We start from the raw sequence: 16,220 nt of genomic DNA on the forward strand, positions 1-16,220 counted from the left end.
TTTGAAAATAAAATATTTGTAAACGTATCTGTAAACTTTTAATATTTTCAAAGTAAATGTTACATCCAATTAAAGAATATTAATACTCTGTCACCTTTAAATTCTAAATTCTAATCTGTGCACTACGATAAAAAAGTGAAAAAATGAGAACTAAATGAAATGATTCGCTTTCTGTCTTCGTGAAAAACCGATAATTCGGTTATATTAATAATACGGTTCAATAAAAAAAAAACAGTAATTTTGTACAATATTTAATATTAATTTTCATATAAAAATGGTAAATGTGACATCATCTTGTTTTGATGAGGTTATGTAGGAATTAGTGCAAATTATAAGTTTTTATTGTTTTCAGCATTCTTGTCGACAATTATTATACAGTTCAGCACGCTGGAAATCTGCTTTACCTATAAACTTAAAAACTTCAGTTATTCCGCTCAAACCAGATCAGGTAAATAAAAAATAATACAGCTACATAAATTAACAAATAAAATAGTAATTCTTTTATTAATTGCTCCGAATATCATATAAATAGTTTTTATCGGAACACTATTATAATTATATCTAAAATAAATAATACTGTTCATTCAGAAATGTCTTATCTGATGCTTACATAAAAGTAATTTTTTTGAAGTAATTGGTTAAGTTTTTTCACAGTATGTAACACATGTAATTTTAATAATAATAGAACATAAATGTATTTAATATATTTATTTTAGTGTACAGTCCTTGAATGTCGTAACTACTCAGCACGAAAGGGTTTTTTTTCCACCATAATAGAAAACATCAAGGAAGATTTTGCCAAAAATAAGGAAATGAAAGATAACATTAAAAAATTTAGAGAAGAGGCCCAAAAACTCGAAAACTCCGAAGCTCTGCAGGCCGCAAGGAAAAAGTTCCATGCTGTCGAGTCAGAGGCTTCTAAGAGTTCTGAAGTTTTAAAAGAAACACTAGAAGGAATCAAGGGTAAAATGGGACATGTGCTAGAAGAAGCTAGTAAAACAGACATTGTTAGAAAGGCTGGTAAGTTTAAGTTTGTTTAACAATTTACAAATCTGTTTCATCATCTCAAGTTTTTCTCAAAGTTTACTTAACTATTAAACTATAACTATATAAACTTTAACTATTATTACATATAACTGATTTTAAAAGTTTTAAATAAATAATAATAATAATAAATAAAGTTAAAGATATTTAAATAGAATTTTATTGAGTATCTTCAATCTTACAGTAAGAAAGTAACTGACATGTTTATTTTAAAGGTGAATTATAATAAGTATATACATATTATAATTAATGAATAAACAAGGACATATAAGACCACATAGTAACTTATTATTAAAATGTCAGTCTTTGTATTGTTATCTGAACAAAAAAGTATTTAAAAGTGTTATACGTAAGTTGTTTTGAAATTTTAGGAAGAATAACAGAAGATATATCAAAAACAGCAAAAGATGCAGCCGAAAGTTTAGCTGATAAAAGTCAGAAACTCGGTAAAACTTCAGCTTTTAAGACAATAACACAGGTAAATTAATAATAAGTTATCGTTAGTTTATCTTTTTTTTAATTAAGGAATATTTCAAACTTTAATACAAGTTGGGGGTTTTTGAAATGGTTGTCAAATCTAATTGCTAGAATTTTGTGAGTGACAATAGCGGGCCATTTAATTAAGTAATTTGTTAAATATAAGTAAATTAATAAATTATTTATTAGTTGACTAGCTGGACATAAATTTTCCATATATCAAATTTAAAAAAAAACTTATCAGCCCTTATCATAAAAGATTGATAGATTCTAGTATTATGAATGCATGGAGCCATTGTATTTTCCGAGTACAGTACAGTTTCAATAAAAAAAAAAACTTAAAATTTGGAAATAAATGATTAAATATTCTTCCTTTTTTCTTGGCAGGCTACTGAAGTAGTCAAAAACGAAATGGCACCGAAGGGTCTAGAAGGTCGAGTCTACACATCACCAACTACACTAAGAAAGAGAGTTGAGGTTAGTCTCTATTTTACTGTCAGTTAAGAGGGAACACCAATATTTACTTTAAACCTTTAGAATAAAATCTTACTTTAAAATGGTACTTATTAAAAATTATGTAAGATATTCTCAAGGGAGACTAGTCAACTGCGCGCGCGGGAAACACTATGAATTTACAAGGAAAATAAAAAATTCAAATTAATTAATTTAAAAAATATATATTGTTATGACCACATCAAACCAAGTCCTAAGGAGAATGTTAATAATCTGTATTTACAGTATAGTAACAGCTTGTTAATGTACCACTGCTGGGCTGAAGCCTCTTCTCCCTTTTGAGTAGAAGGTGAAGCTTATTCCACCACGCTGCTCCAATGAGGTTTTGTACAATACACATGCAGATTTCCTCAAGATGTTTTTCTTCACTGTCAAGCACAATATGAATTATAAACACAAATGAAGCACATGAAAATTCAGTGGTGCTTGCCCGGGTTTAAACCCACGATCATCGGTTACGATTCACGAGTTCTAACCACTGAGCCATCTATTAAAATCGTTGACAGAGAAACAAATAGACCGAAGGGCCGTACAACCGCGGTGAGACAGAGATAGTTTGTTAATGTGTGCATATAATGTTGCCATAGTAACTGCATTCCCTGTTTTGGGAGATAAATAATTTTCAGGATTTAATTAAAACAAAATAAGATTATTACATTTTACTTTTTAATATTTATTATATTTTTTTTTTATTAAAATATTTTTTGTCTTCCAGCTACACCCAAAAACCGTTGCAATGTTTGTTTTTGTTTCCGTTATCAATAATACTTCAGTATCTTTATATGGCACTGGATTAGCATTCTCCTCAGATGTTGAAATCTAAAACACACAATTAAATTATTAATAAATAATGGTTGCTACATATATTTCTATGTTAACCTCTTGACTCGGAGTCTAATATTATTATAAATTCATGAAGATTGTTAATAATATTGTCGTTAGGAAATTATAAATAGGAGAACGAACGAATAAATAAAAATAACATATTTACATATAAGGAATCACTAAGTTATTATTGGACTCCGTTATTATTTGTTTACATTGTCGACGAGTCGATATTTTTTATCGAAAATCGGGACATTTTTTTTAAACTGAAGCTGGCAGCACTTACATGATAAATAATTATAGGTTATGAATGATAAAAACTGGAAAATCCTATTATCTTCCGGATTTTAATGCAATATAAGGTTCCGTCGTGCTATGGTATAAATAAACATCACTGAGAAACTATATATATATATATTTTGGGACAAAATTGTCGTACTTACGCGTGAAAACACACGCCAGCAATTTACTTCTTGATTTCGCTTTAACCTTCGATATTATATAAGGATTGTTTCTCGGCCTTTTCACTGAATTAGAATCGTTTTCTAACATAAAAATAAAGTGTTTGGTTCGCTACTTAAGTAGCGTAACACCAAAACTGATTACGCGATAAGGGACAAAAGATTTGATAATTCTATCTCTTTCTAAACCATTTGTAACGTAATTTTCGTTCTCTTCCTTGTGTAAGTGAGAAGGAAATCGTCCTTGCGTCTATTAGTTTCTCTGTCTACGATTAAAATATTATTTCAATTAAGACTTCAGAAAATGTAGATTAAAAATGTCTTGTCTTTGTTCATCTTGTCTTTGGTTTTTTCATTGACAAGATTTCTTATATCAATATAGACCATTACACCGTTTCAAACTATGTAATCGTATCGGCTTGTATAAAAGTATTGTTTGTATGAGTGAGTATGAAAGCTCGCCCACTAGACCGGTCCGTCACCGACCGAGCCCGGAGCGGACCGTGGCCGGTCGGCAGCAAACTCCCGGCGACTACATTTCGCCGACGCCGGTACGCTCCGTGAAGGCACGCGTTGCCAAACCGTTACTTGGTGTGAGATCGTCTAAATTTGGTCCTTTTGTATTATATTTTATATTTTTTTTAATCTTTATCAATAATTCATTAAATTGAAATGGCCGTCTGCCGTCTTCTTTTTCTGTTTTAAAGCAACTTGAACCCAGTGACGTCGTGATCGACTAATGTTGTTTTCTTTCTTTCTCGTATAAAATAATGTCTGTCATTACTAATTCCTTACTGCATAATTTTATTGGTATAGGAAATACTTATAATGACTAATAAACAAAAGTATTCACTCGCTCTTGAACTACTATAACTGAGACACGCGGATGATACGGTCACTATTGATACGTTCCAGGCACAGCAGCTCAGCTTGTTGCGTGCATTCGCATAGCGCAGTCATGGTATGAGACGGTGCTGTGGGCAGACTCGGTAAACGTAATGTAACGTAGTGTTGGTGGTGGTAGTGGGGTAGTAACGGTCCGGTCGATGGCAGGTGGCGGCGGACGAGCGCACGGTGGCGCCGGACACGGAGACGCTTGGGGTTGAACTGCATCGGGACTCCAAGTTCTACCAGCAGTGGGAGGACTTTAAGAACAACAACCAGTACGTCAATAAGGTGCGCATACACACACACACACACACACACACACACACACACACATACGTTCACAGTTGACTGATATTTACTTTACTTGGTTCATTTTCATTAAAGAAATATTTATATATACATTTATTGTCAATTTGTCCTGAGTCTGGGTGTAATTATCTATATAAGTATCTATTTACAAAAGAAAAGTAGCATATGTAGTATATCAGTTGTCTGGTTTCCATAGTACAAGCTTTGCTTAGTTTGGGATCAGAAAATGGCCGTGTGTGAAAAATGTCCCAGGATATTATTAATTCTCTTTTACTAAATAAATTTCAGTCTTTTGAATTTAAAAAGTAGGTATACACTATACATATATAACTTTAAACTTAAGTGATTCTATAGAATTACTAACTAAAGTAAAACACGATTTTAAGATGCGTTTTAGAAATAACGCTATCTGTTATTGTCTATCCAGGTTCTCGATTGGAAAATAAAATACGAGGAATCAGAAAATCCAGTTTTTAAAGCGTCAAGATTTGTTACGGACAAGGTTAGCAACCTATTTGGAAACCTGTTCGAGAAGACGGAGCTCTCGAATACGCTCACCGAAATATGCAAGGTCGATCCGAGTTTCACGGCACAGAAGTTCCTCGAGGACTGTGCTAATGACATCATACCGAACATTCTCGAAGCCATGGTCAGAGGAGACCTGGTGATACTGAAAGATTGGTGCTACGAAGGAGTATACAATATCCTGGCGACCCCCATGAACCAGTGCAAGCAGCTAGGATACAGGCTCGATTCGAAGATATTGGATATTGAAAACATCGAATTGGTGATGGGGAAGATGATGGACCAAGGTCCGGTATTGGTGATAACATTCCAGTCGCAGCAGATTATGTGTGTACGGGACGGTAAAAATAACGTAATAGAAGGAGATCCAAATAAAGTGATGAGGGTTAATTATGTGTGGGTGCTCTGCAGAGATCCCCAAGAGTTGAACCCCAAGGCCGCTTGGAGATTACTCGAACTATCAGCAAACAGTGTAGAACAATTGATATAGAAGTTGTTAACGTGTAGATGGATTAAATCGTTTTATTGTTACTTGTTTTTAGTCTGACCCGATTTCCTGCTGAGCGGTAATCGTAACGTTAGTACAAAAATACATAAGGCAATAAATTATACATAAAACTTACAGTATGTTAAAAATTTTGATATTCTGAATAAATGTGAATATTTATTAATTAAACTATGTTGCCTTAAAGTTACTTATTTATGTGACCTGGTTGTTTCACAGCCAGATCAGTTGTATGGATTGCGCACACTCACAAAATGCGCACTTCTAAGTGTGTATTTTTATAAAAATATATACTGTAACAAATTATATAATGTACAAGTTAACTTTTATAATTTATTTGTTCTTTTTAAGATCTGAAATATAACTGAAAAGTCCTACAATATTTAACAACTGAATAAGTAATTGTTTGCTTTATGTTAAACATACACAAATGAGTTGATCCAGTTAGATTCTTGTCCAGTTCAAGTCACAGTAATATACAAATGTGAATGACTTTTGTTTGATACTTTTTAATTTTTTTGTTGTAATAAATCGTTATATTTATTTAAAGTTTTATTTTTGATCCTTAATAGTCAGTAGTAATTATAAAGTTTTAAATAATGATTATATAATCTGTATGTCATTATATATTAGAAACTGTTGTGGAAATTTTCATTTTATTTTTCTAATAAACAAAATGATTCACTTAGGAATTTCAGTTATACGATTTATGATTATTTTTGTGAAAATTTGCGAATGTTATAATGATATTTTTCAGTGACGTCGGAAAAATTCATGCCATCATCAGATTTTAATAATGTGAGCTTTAAATAAAAATGTGAAATAAACGGTTACGTGAAAATAATAAAGGGTTGAATTGTGATCCTCTCCAACATCTCCCGATAAAAGACTTATATACGATATATATATATACAATGCATAGTAAATATAATAGATTATTCAAGATCTCGACCAATGATATCGGTGTCACAAGTTGTTTATTTGGGTTTATTGCTGTTGTAGTTGGAATAGGCTATAGAAAATAATTTTGGTTTATGGTTTCTTCATAAATAAATTATGTATGTTAATATTTTCTAATTCCTTATAGTATTGGATTGATAATGTTGCTTGCAAGTATATTTGAAATTAATCAGATTACATTTGTACTCAAAGTTGCAAGGACTAAATAAAAAAATATCGTTTATATAAATAAATAAAGGGTCTTGTGTAAGTCACGTACACATTCTACCGCCAAACAGCAATACTTAGTCTGTTTGCGTTCCAGTTGGATGACTGAGCCAGTGTAACTACAGATACAAGAGACATAACACCTTAGTTCTTAATGTTGTTGGCGCATTGGTGATGTAAATAGTGATTAGTATTTCTAATGTCTATGGGAGATGGTCTCTTTGCCTGTAAGTCTACCTATGATATTAAAAAAGCCATTTTTACATCATCCAGATAGAACAAGCTCAGTCTAAGGTGGGTATTGTATCAGAAATTAAAACTTAAAATATCTTAAATAAAACAATCGACTTCAGTAAACATTGTTTTTATTAGAGGCACATTCAAGAGGCGGACGAGGCCGCCGAACATTATATTATATACAACAATCAACTACATCATTATTATTAGTGCTTAACTACGATGAAAACCACAATGAAAATGAACTCCGTGACTAGGTTATAGTTAAACTTAAATTAAGGAATGTTGCCATCTCATTAACTTAAAAATAAAATGCTTGATTTATGAGAAATATTGTATAAGACGATTTATATATTGTCAATACAATATTCAATAATAGGCGATATTTTTTACCTATGGTCTAAATATGAAATGTTTGACATAAATCAAATGAAATGAACTTAAAATAAGAATCTATTACGCAATATTGAACAACGCGACATAATTAAATAATACAGATTAAAAAGTGCCACATACATTATACTTATAGATAAAAAAATATGCTTAAAAAGCTAACTTTTATTCAGTGTTATAAGTGTAAAAAAATACTAAAAATATTATTTGTGTTTTATAAATAATGCTTAAAAAATATGCTTAAGCGGATAATTCGACGGATTGCATATTAATATATTAGACACATTCAGCCCTTTCCATCACAACCGCACAATCCAAACAAAACATGCTAATAATCTTGCTATTAAATATATAAAAAGAATATATTTATTTATTTATATTCAACAAAATGACAAATATTTTAAGACACATTATTTATACGGGTAAGCACCAAATAATTTCTTTCTTATTTTAAATTTCATACTTTAACGATATTATTTCTCAATATTATAAGATTCGATTATGCGCACTTAGCCCTTAAGATGTATTTTTCTTTTCTTTTTTAATAACATCATAAAATTAAAGTTATACTGACCAAAGTATTAAAAATATTTGTACCGAACTAAAATTTACTTTGTACACATTGCCTTGTACAAACTTACTAGGTTATGATATATTTAAAATAATATAAGAAATTACATTTAATACATCTTATATAAAGCACTAAATACGATAATAAAACAGATTCATTCAGCCGCCTATTTTCATATTAAAATATACGTGTAGACATTGTATGTCATAGCAATGTTACAAATATGTGCAATTTAAGAATTAAGCTCTTTAAAAAATCACAATCGATCGCGCCGAGAAGCTCCTCTACTCATAACACAGAACTAGTCGAAGAGTGTACAATTATAGGTTAAAGCCAAGATATAGACTGCAATGATATTGTAACCTGTCAATCCGTTTCTAGCCACTAAATGTACCTAACGCGACAGGAACGAGCCGCAGAGGTGAGGGGGTGTGAAGGTGTTGTAGGGGGGGCGGGGGGTCAGCTAGTCGACGAGCCACTGCAGCAGAGCGGCGTCGTGTCCGCCGGCCGACAGCAGGCGCGAGTCGTCCGGCAGGAAGCGCACGCACGTCACGTGCGACGAGTGCCCGCCGTACGACGCGCACAGCGACTGCGGACACACACACCTCGTCAGCGACCTCGATACACTTGGTGATACATGAGCCTCCTCTCTTACGGTGCAACATCGATACATTTATTTAGCTACGCAACTCTGGTATATTTATTTAACACTTGCCTTGGGCTGCGTGACCGGGTAGGCGTATAATTTAACTTTGCCGAAGTCGTCCCCCGTGGCCGCGAGTCGACCGTCCCGTGTTCTGCAGTAACAAACGAGCGTGACATATAGGAATGGTATTCATAAATTCCAATAAATTTAAAAGTCTGTATTTATCATCTCATAGTTTTAAGAACGCCCCCGATGGGAGGTGACATTCGCCCATTGCAAAATATATGTAAAATTCATATAGAAGCATTACACCTTTTTTTAACGCAGGAAAAACGCGTTATGCATTTCCCACTATAAAATATACCCACTAAAAACCAGCGGTACCCTTTCCGTCTTTACGAGGAGCGCCACGGGATTGCTTTCGCATGCTACCGTGACGAAGCATTACACCTGTCCAATGGGAGTAAAATCTTTCGGTGAGTATAAAAGACCAGCCGCCGGCGAGCGGTCAAGCGGTCGAGGCCTCGGGCCACACGCCCACGCAGCGGAAGGCGAGCGGGCGAGGCGTTACCTGGTGCAGGAGTTGATGTCGGTGCCGTCGGCGCCCTCGGGCCACACGCCCACGCAGCGGAAGGCGAGCGGGCGAGGCGTTACCTGGTGCAGGAGTTGATGTCGGTGCCGTCGGCGCCCTCGGGCCACACGCCCACGCAGCGGAAGGCGAGCGGGCGAGGCGTTACCTGGTGCAGGAGTTGATGTCGGTGCCGTCGGCGCCCTCGGGCCACACGCCCACGCAGCGGAAGGCGAGCGGGCGAGGCGTTACCTGGTGCAGGAGTTGATGTCGGTGCCGTCGGCGCCCTCGGGCCACACGCCCACGCAGCGGTAGGCGAGCGGGCAGTGCGCCGTCGCCCACGCCGCGTCCCGCAGCGCCGCGCCCGACGGGACCTGCCGACACGTCGCCGCGTTCCCTGCCGACGGACACTCTTTCATCAGTAGTTGTCCAAAAAACCGTCATTCAGTTGTTTTGTAACATAGCTAGCGATTAAAAAAACAGACAGTCCATCTGCCACATTTATATATTTTTAAGCCGTAATGGCCTAGTGGATAAAACAGAGACTAAATTTTAACCGACGATTCTGGGACATACCCGGATACCCACCACTGTCTATTCATACTTTTTTTTATATTCTGGGAAAGCAAATGACTCCACTCCACCTAATGGTAAGTGGTAGTGGAGTCCAAATGCGACGACGGCTAGTGCAGTCGAGAATATTCTGCACTAGTCGCCCCCGCCTTGCCTGCATGCAAGTTGTCTCTTCGCGCCTCGTTTGAAGGAACCCAGGTTGTAAGAGGAGGGGAACACGTGTGTTGGTAAAGAATTCCATTTTTAATGGTGCGAAAAAGAAAAGAGTTGCCAAATGTCTTCGTGCGCGATGGAATTGGTGTCACAGTTAGGCGGTGACATCGAGAGCCAGCACGCGTAAAATTGTGAAGGAAAGGGGAAGCGGGAATGAGGGAGAATAATTCCTCAGAGCACTCGCCGTGATACATTCTATAGAAAGCGCTTAGCGCTGCTATTTCTCGACGCAATTGCAAGGGCTCGAGGTGTTAGCGACCTTGGCGTCGTCGATAATAAGAATCGCACGTCGTTTGAACCGATTCAAAGCCTCAAGAAGGTACTTAGCGGAGCCATCCCAAAGGTGCGAGTAATATTCAACGCAAGACCGCACCTGTGTATTGTAGTTGTGGCGTGAAAAAACGCCGCACTTTGTTCAGAAGTCCGAGTGTCCGTGAGGCTGTTTTGATAACACCCTCGATATAATCCCTTGGATTGAGGTCGCATCGGACGTCGATTACCAGCACGGCAATTTTGTTTTGTATCATCAGCGTAGTGCCACAGAGGGAAAGAACAGGGGAAAATGGTGACTTTTTCGCTGTGAAAGCGCACACTTGTGTTTTCTTGGCGTTGAACTCAACAAGATTATCAGAACCCCATTGGGTAATGAACTCTAACATCCTATCCAGTTCAATAACAAGATTCTCCCGCCTTTCCTCAACTTCTGCTCGCCCAGCCACTGCGCGTCGTGATATCCTCCATGCACTGTACTATCGTCTGCATAGCAATGTATGTTCCCAAGAGAGAGTATATCATTGATATGCAAAAGAAAGAGTGTGGGAGCATTTCAGCATTCACTACATAGAATTGTGAAGCGCAACCATCAACTAAAACACGAAAGCTACGCTTGTGTAGGAAGCTGGTAATCCAGGTGCAAAGCTGAACAGGCAGACCATATGCCTGCAGCTTGGAGAGAAGACTTTTGTGCCAGATTCAGTCGAAAGCCTTGGAGATATCGAGGCTGACAGAAAACGATTCCCCATGCTTGTCTATAGCTTCATCCCAGAGGTGAATTACGTACGCTAGAAGATCCAGAGGTGGGTTACGTACGCTAGAAGATGGATCGTGGACCGTTTAGGTTGAAACCCGTACTGACGATCATTAATAAGACAGTGATCTTCTAGGTAAAGGATCAGTTGGTTGTTTAAGATGCGTTCCATCACCTTACAAAGTACTGAGGTGATAGCTATTGGCCGATAGTTTGCCGGGTCAGACCGATCCCCCTTTTTGGGAACCGCTTGCACATTAGCCTCTCTCCAAGCCTCCTCACACATCCTGTAGAAAGAGAAAGCTGGAACAGACGTATCATTACGGGAGCCAGCTCCGCTGCACACTTCTTTAGCACTATAGCTGGTATTCCATCAGGACCGCTAGCTTTCCGCACATCAAGTGATTGCAGCTCTGCACGCACATCACGCTGCCTAATTTTAATGTCAGGCATTGTGTGGCCACACGGAGGTATTGTTGGTGGTAGCGCACTACAATCATCGATCATGGAGTTATCCGCAAAGAATTTTGCCAAAAGATCGGCTTTCTCCTGCGGACTGTGAGCAAGTGATCCGTCCGGACTCCTGAGCGGTGGCAGCGAATATGCTTAATTATGCATGTGTTTAAAGATGATTTCGAGATCGGGGCTGAAGGAAAACGTCTTGACAAAACCAGCGTGAGTCGGGTTATTTTCGGTTATATTATATGTTTAATGTTTTACGCCTACAGCCTAGGTGTGTTTGTTGTTTAAAAGTTTTTTTTTAATAATAGTAATAATTTATTTAAACACATAAACATAAAACATAATTTGACATATTAATTACAAACTGTTAAGCTTATGTGCTAAGGCATAACATTAAAATTTTGGTTTTTCTTTAATTTATTCGGTGACTGAAACGCACTATCCTTCATGGGCTATTTAGATAACCTGTTGTTGTCAAAAAGTTCTTAAACATTTACATTTGCGAAAGTTAAAAATGGATGCAACTTACAAAACAATACTTCATAATCTCCCGAATTGCTCCTGATGTATTGGCTGTCTTCTGACCAATCCAAGTGAGTGATGAAACTCGAGTGACCCTGAAACGACATAACTGACTATTTCAGTATTTTATTCATTCAAATAAATTTACATACAAGCCTACTTTTTATACAAAATTTTAAATAATATCTAGCATATCCTAAATTTAAATTGCTACAGCAATGAGATAGCACAAATTAACAATATACCTTCAATTACTTATTTACAACGAACTAATTTAGAATATTATTTAAAAATATTTTGTTTATAAGTACAAATAGCTGGTACTATAAATATATATCTGACTAGTATAATAGATACGTATCGTATTCATGTAACAGCGCTTCACTTTTAGATAAATTTAATTCGGCCAGAAATGTTCTCTGATCAGAATTGTCAAATCTATAAAAACTTTGACGATTAGGATCATTAACGTCTTTGAATAAACATGGTTTACTTTAATGTACCCTTGAAAGCGGAAAAAATATTAATACTATATTATTTTGAGCAAATGGGTCACCTTATATTAAGGACACCACCGTTCATAGACATTAGCTATTTCTTACATCATACGCCACGGTTGGTACCATTGGAATTATTATGATATGCGTCCATTATGCTTGGCTATACCTGGCTCACTCACAGCTCGAATCGAACCCTATGTACTTCAGCGGTATATAATTCATGCACTAACTACGACATAAGCATGTACTACAGCAATCAAGTTACCCGTCTACGTTTTCTCTCCGTACACTAGATTCGCGTGAAATGATTAATGAATATAAATTCAAATTATTATAGGAAATAACATTTGACAACAATAATACTAATACTTGGTTCATGTTTAATGTTAGTATATTAACTGATGCTAATTACTTATATATAAAGAAAACTTTTAACATATTAGACAATTATTAAAAATTTTTACCCGCCAGCGGCGCAAGGGTGGGGGGGATTGTCAATGTCAATATTAATTTTATTAAATTGAGAAAAAAAAACACTGTAATGTAAAATGTATTAATATTGTCAGCAATAATGTTAAAAATTATAATTTCATGTAGCGAGCTGGATTAATTATGTCTTCGATCATTCAAATAAATTATCAAATTAAAAAAAAAACAATTTTTTTCAAGTAAATCAATTGATGATCGTATTGTCACTAGCACCCAGTGTGTGCAAAATTAACATTCAATCGATTGGGTGACTGACGTAAAACAAAAATGCATGATTTGAGCCCCACATACAAAGACGAAATTAAATAAAAACTTAAATACCATAGAAATCGTGTTCGTAAATGTAATGTAATGAGTTATGTCTTCAATGTGCAAGTGGATACTCACGAGGCACTTCCCGAGCCTGGAGTACCTGGCCCCGTCGTCGTCCACCTGGTACACGTATATGAAGTTGTCTCGCGAGCCGATCGCCACCAGCTGGTTGTTGGGCGAGTACTGGATGGTTTGAATTGGTTCCGTACTGGAAAAAGTGTATTATTTTTATTTTGCGTCAATACAGGAATACATTTGTTTTTTTTAAAGGAATTATTATTAGTTGTGGATATTTTGTTACATTTAATGGGTTATATTCGTGACTTGACTTTCGTTAAATTATCGAATAAGGTAGGCGCTTGCTCTATTTGAAGTATTTTCTCATGACGATGGGAATTACAGTATTCCCGAAGGAATTCGAGCAAAATAATTTCAAATAAGATTATGTTTAATTCGATGGTATGAATGTTCTTACCCGTCCTGGTGCTGGGCCAGCAGTTCTCTGGTCTGCGGATGGTAGACCAGCCAGCGCCCCGACACGCAGCCCACCGCCAGCGCCCCGCCGTCGCGCGACCACGCACAGCACTGTGCGCGCTCCTGTGCACACACACACACGCGGGTCAGTCACACGACAAGGGGCTTTATAGTACAATCAACACGTCACCCGTATACTTTGACTTGGTCCATATAACGCTATACAATTTCTCTTTAGAGTGCTCGAATGTTTGTCTTAAATATTATGGCGAGATATTTGAATATGTAACTGAAATGTCAATTTGAATGTAAGTGCACGGCATGGCGAGGCCTACCTCGATGTCCTTGCTCCAGATGGTGGAGTGGCTGAGCGCGTCCCACAGCTGCAGCAGGCGGTCCCAGCCCGCCGACACGAACTGCGGCAGAGTGGGGTGCGTCGCCAGCCCCCACACCTCGTCCACGTGTCCTGCGGGTGGCACACAATTTAGCTAACTGCATCTCGTCCAAAGCTATGATTCAATACAGATTTTACGATTGAGTCTAGGATTATTGTATTTTAATATTATGTATCTAATTAGTAGGTGAGTAGGAGTTAGTATTGTATATCGGTGTGGGTGTAACGAGTGTCGCAGTGTGCCGGTGTACGAGTGATGCACGTACCTAGCACGGCGGGCACGAAGCCAAGCTGCAGGTCTCCGTGCAGGATGCAGTTGCGCGTGGTGCCCACGAACAGCTGCCGGCCGCGACCCTCCGATACCACGCGCACTCCGCCGTAGTGGCCTTCGATCTGCAGAGAACAGATTATTTATATATGCGGCAGAATTTCATCCTATACGTAAAGATTTTCGCATGATAATATTCTTCGCCGCTGGGTACCAAATAAATTAAGGAATCGAAAACTGAGCGATGTGCGCATTAAAAGTTTCTGTGTCGGTCCACTGACTAGATTTAAAGCTGCAAATCTCGAGTTGTTGAATTTAACCGGCTCGAACAATAAAATGTTTTTGTCTTAATAAAGACTTTCTCAGCAAAAAAATCCACGCTGCAATAGCAGCCTCGGAAAGTCGATAACTCCGCACCTTCGGATAACGAATGTGAGGGAATAGAGAGCACCTGTGTACATCCACACGCCCCACGCAATGGTCCAGGAGTTGATCGTGTGAGATACCAGTCCTCTTACCACGTTCTCGGTGCCCGTGGCGTTGAGGTCGGCGTCGAACAGCACGAGGCGGCCGTCCTTGCCGCCCCCCGACACCAGCCCGCCGTCCTTGAGCGCGCACAGCGAGAACACGGCGCCCTCGTGCACGCCGCGCACCAGCTTGGCCGCCGTGTTGGTGCCGCGCCCCCACACGATGAGGTTGCCGTTCGAGTCGCCGGAGATTACGTCACCTGCCACGACATTCTGCTCATTATCAAACGAAATTTATGTTTTAATAAAAATCGACCACGATATATTGCTTTTTCGTAGATTCGGGTTAGGTCGTTCAGGATCGCTTACAAAATTATCCCGTTAAATCACAGTCGCTAGTTTATATTTTTAAGTAAAGTGACTCACCATTGTGATTGAACCCAAGACACGTGACGTACTTCGGCTTGTCACGAGTCTCGAAGATACCCATTCTCTTGTAAAGAACGTTGGAAGCGTCGAGCGTCCAGAAGGCGATGTGGCCTTTCCCGCAGGTGACGATTTGGTTTCGGTCGAGCGGATGGAATTCCGCCGCCACAACCGTATCCACTGAGCACTAAGGGTAATAAAACTCTGCTATTAAACCACTGCTACGTAAATAGTAAATGTCTCGAGATGAGCCCGTGAGCGCACCTTGGTCTCGGCCAGGCAGTGTCCGCGGTCGGGGCGCTGCCACTCCCACACGGAGATGGTGTGGTCGGGCCCGTCGTCCACGGCGGCCAGCAGCGCGCCGCCGTCCGCGCGCGAGAACGTGACGCACGCCACGGCGCGCTCCAGCGACCCCGCGCCCACCACGGCCAGCGTGGCCAGCGACACCGAGTTCCACACGCGCACGTGCGGCTGCAACCGAATTACACTTATTTCTTACAATGTATTCTTTAATAAAACCGAGAAAGGTGTGGATTGTGCGAATATTCCTTTTGTCCCGGAGAGATATTGTATGGATAGTGGGTTATAATGCTTTAAGACATTGTACTGTGAGAGTCCAATGTTGCAAGCGAGCTATATTAAATAGCTAAATATTTCCATACATTAAACATTAATTTTGCAGAGCTGAACTCGCAAATCGTTTCACACGGGACCCCATTGCAATTTGCCATCAAGAGTTTTCTATCTTATTTTCATTACATATTAACAAATATGTCAGCTACATTTCTACATTTGACGTAATTTTATCACCATTGTTATTGATTTACATTATCGGACTTATTTATAATCGTTGTTTAGCAAGTGATTAGTTAAACAATGCTCTGTCTTCTTCTTTCGATTGTCAAATCTATAAGACAGAAAGAGATAAGTCAGTGTTCAATTAAACAGTCACTGAGTAACGTTA

At 38.2% G+C, this 16,220-nt stretch overlaps 3 protein-coding genes across 6 annotated transcripts in view; 2 read left to right on the plus strand and 1 right to left on the minus strand.

Annotated features, from left to right (window-relative positions):
• LOC126769601 (terminal uridylyltransferase Tailor-like) overlaps positions 1 to 16,220 on the plus strand; it is a 598,301-nt gene that overhangs the window by 282,058 nt on the left and 300,023 nt on the right. The window lies entirely within an intron of this gene.
• LOC126769594 (mitochondrial import inner membrane translocase subunit TIM44) lies at positions 111 to 6,090 on the plus strand. Its single transcript, XM_050488459.1, has 7 exons — positions 111 to 277; positions 353 to 448; positions 717 to 1,020; positions 1,416 to 1,522; positions 1,909 to 1,998; positions 4,374 to 4,496; positions 4,945 to 6,090. The coding sequence occupies exons 1-7, from the start codon at positions 275 to 277 to the stop codon at positions 5,530 to 5,532; spliced, it is 1,311 nt and encodes a 436-aa protein (XP_050344416.1). The 5' UTR covers positions 111 to 274; the 3' UTR covers positions 5,533 to 6,090.
• The window catches only part of LOC126769383 (echinoderm microtubule-associated protein-like 2), a 77,969-nt gene continuing 68,811 nt past the window's right edge, over positions 7,063 to 16,220 (minus strand). For all 4 annotated transcript variants that reach the window (XM_050488123.1, XM_050488124.1, XM_050488126.1 and 1 more), the window contains 11 exons: positions 15,521 to 15,727; positions 15,257 to 15,443; positions 14,882 to 15,090; positions 14,362 to 14,488; positions 14,037 to 14,167; positions 13,703 to 13,824; positions 13,303 to 13,435; positions 11,934 to 12,021; positions 9,382 to 9,526; positions 8,631 to 8,712; positions 7,063 to 8,504 (listed from right to left, as the gene is read on the minus strand). In XM_050488123.1, the coding sequence (XP_050344080.1) occupies positions 8,379 to 8,504; positions 8,631 to 8,712; positions 9,382 to 9,526; positions 11,934 to 12,021; positions 13,303 to 13,435; positions 13,703 to 13,824; positions 14,037 to 14,167; positions 14,362 to 14,488; positions 14,882 to 15,090; positions 15,257 to 15,443; positions 15,521 to 15,727 (1,557 nt within the window). In that variant the 3' untranslated portion in view covers positions 7,063 to 8,378. The remainder of the gene's footprint in view (positions 8,505 to 8,630; positions 8,713 to 9,381; positions 9,527 to 11,933; positions 12,022 to 13,302; positions 13,436 to 13,702; positions 13,825 to 14,036; positions 14,168 to 14,361; positions 14,489 to 14,881; positions 15,091 to 15,256; positions 15,444 to 15,520; positions 15,728 to 16,220) is intronic.

This window comes from Nymphalis io, chromosome 7 (genome assembly GCF_905147045.1).
Source record: "Nymphalis io chromosome 7, ilAglIoxx1.1, whole genome shotgun sequence".
NCBI classification, from domain to species: domain Eukaryota; kingdom Metazoa; phylum Arthropoda; class Insecta; order Lepidoptera; family Nymphalidae; genus Nymphalis; species Nymphalis io.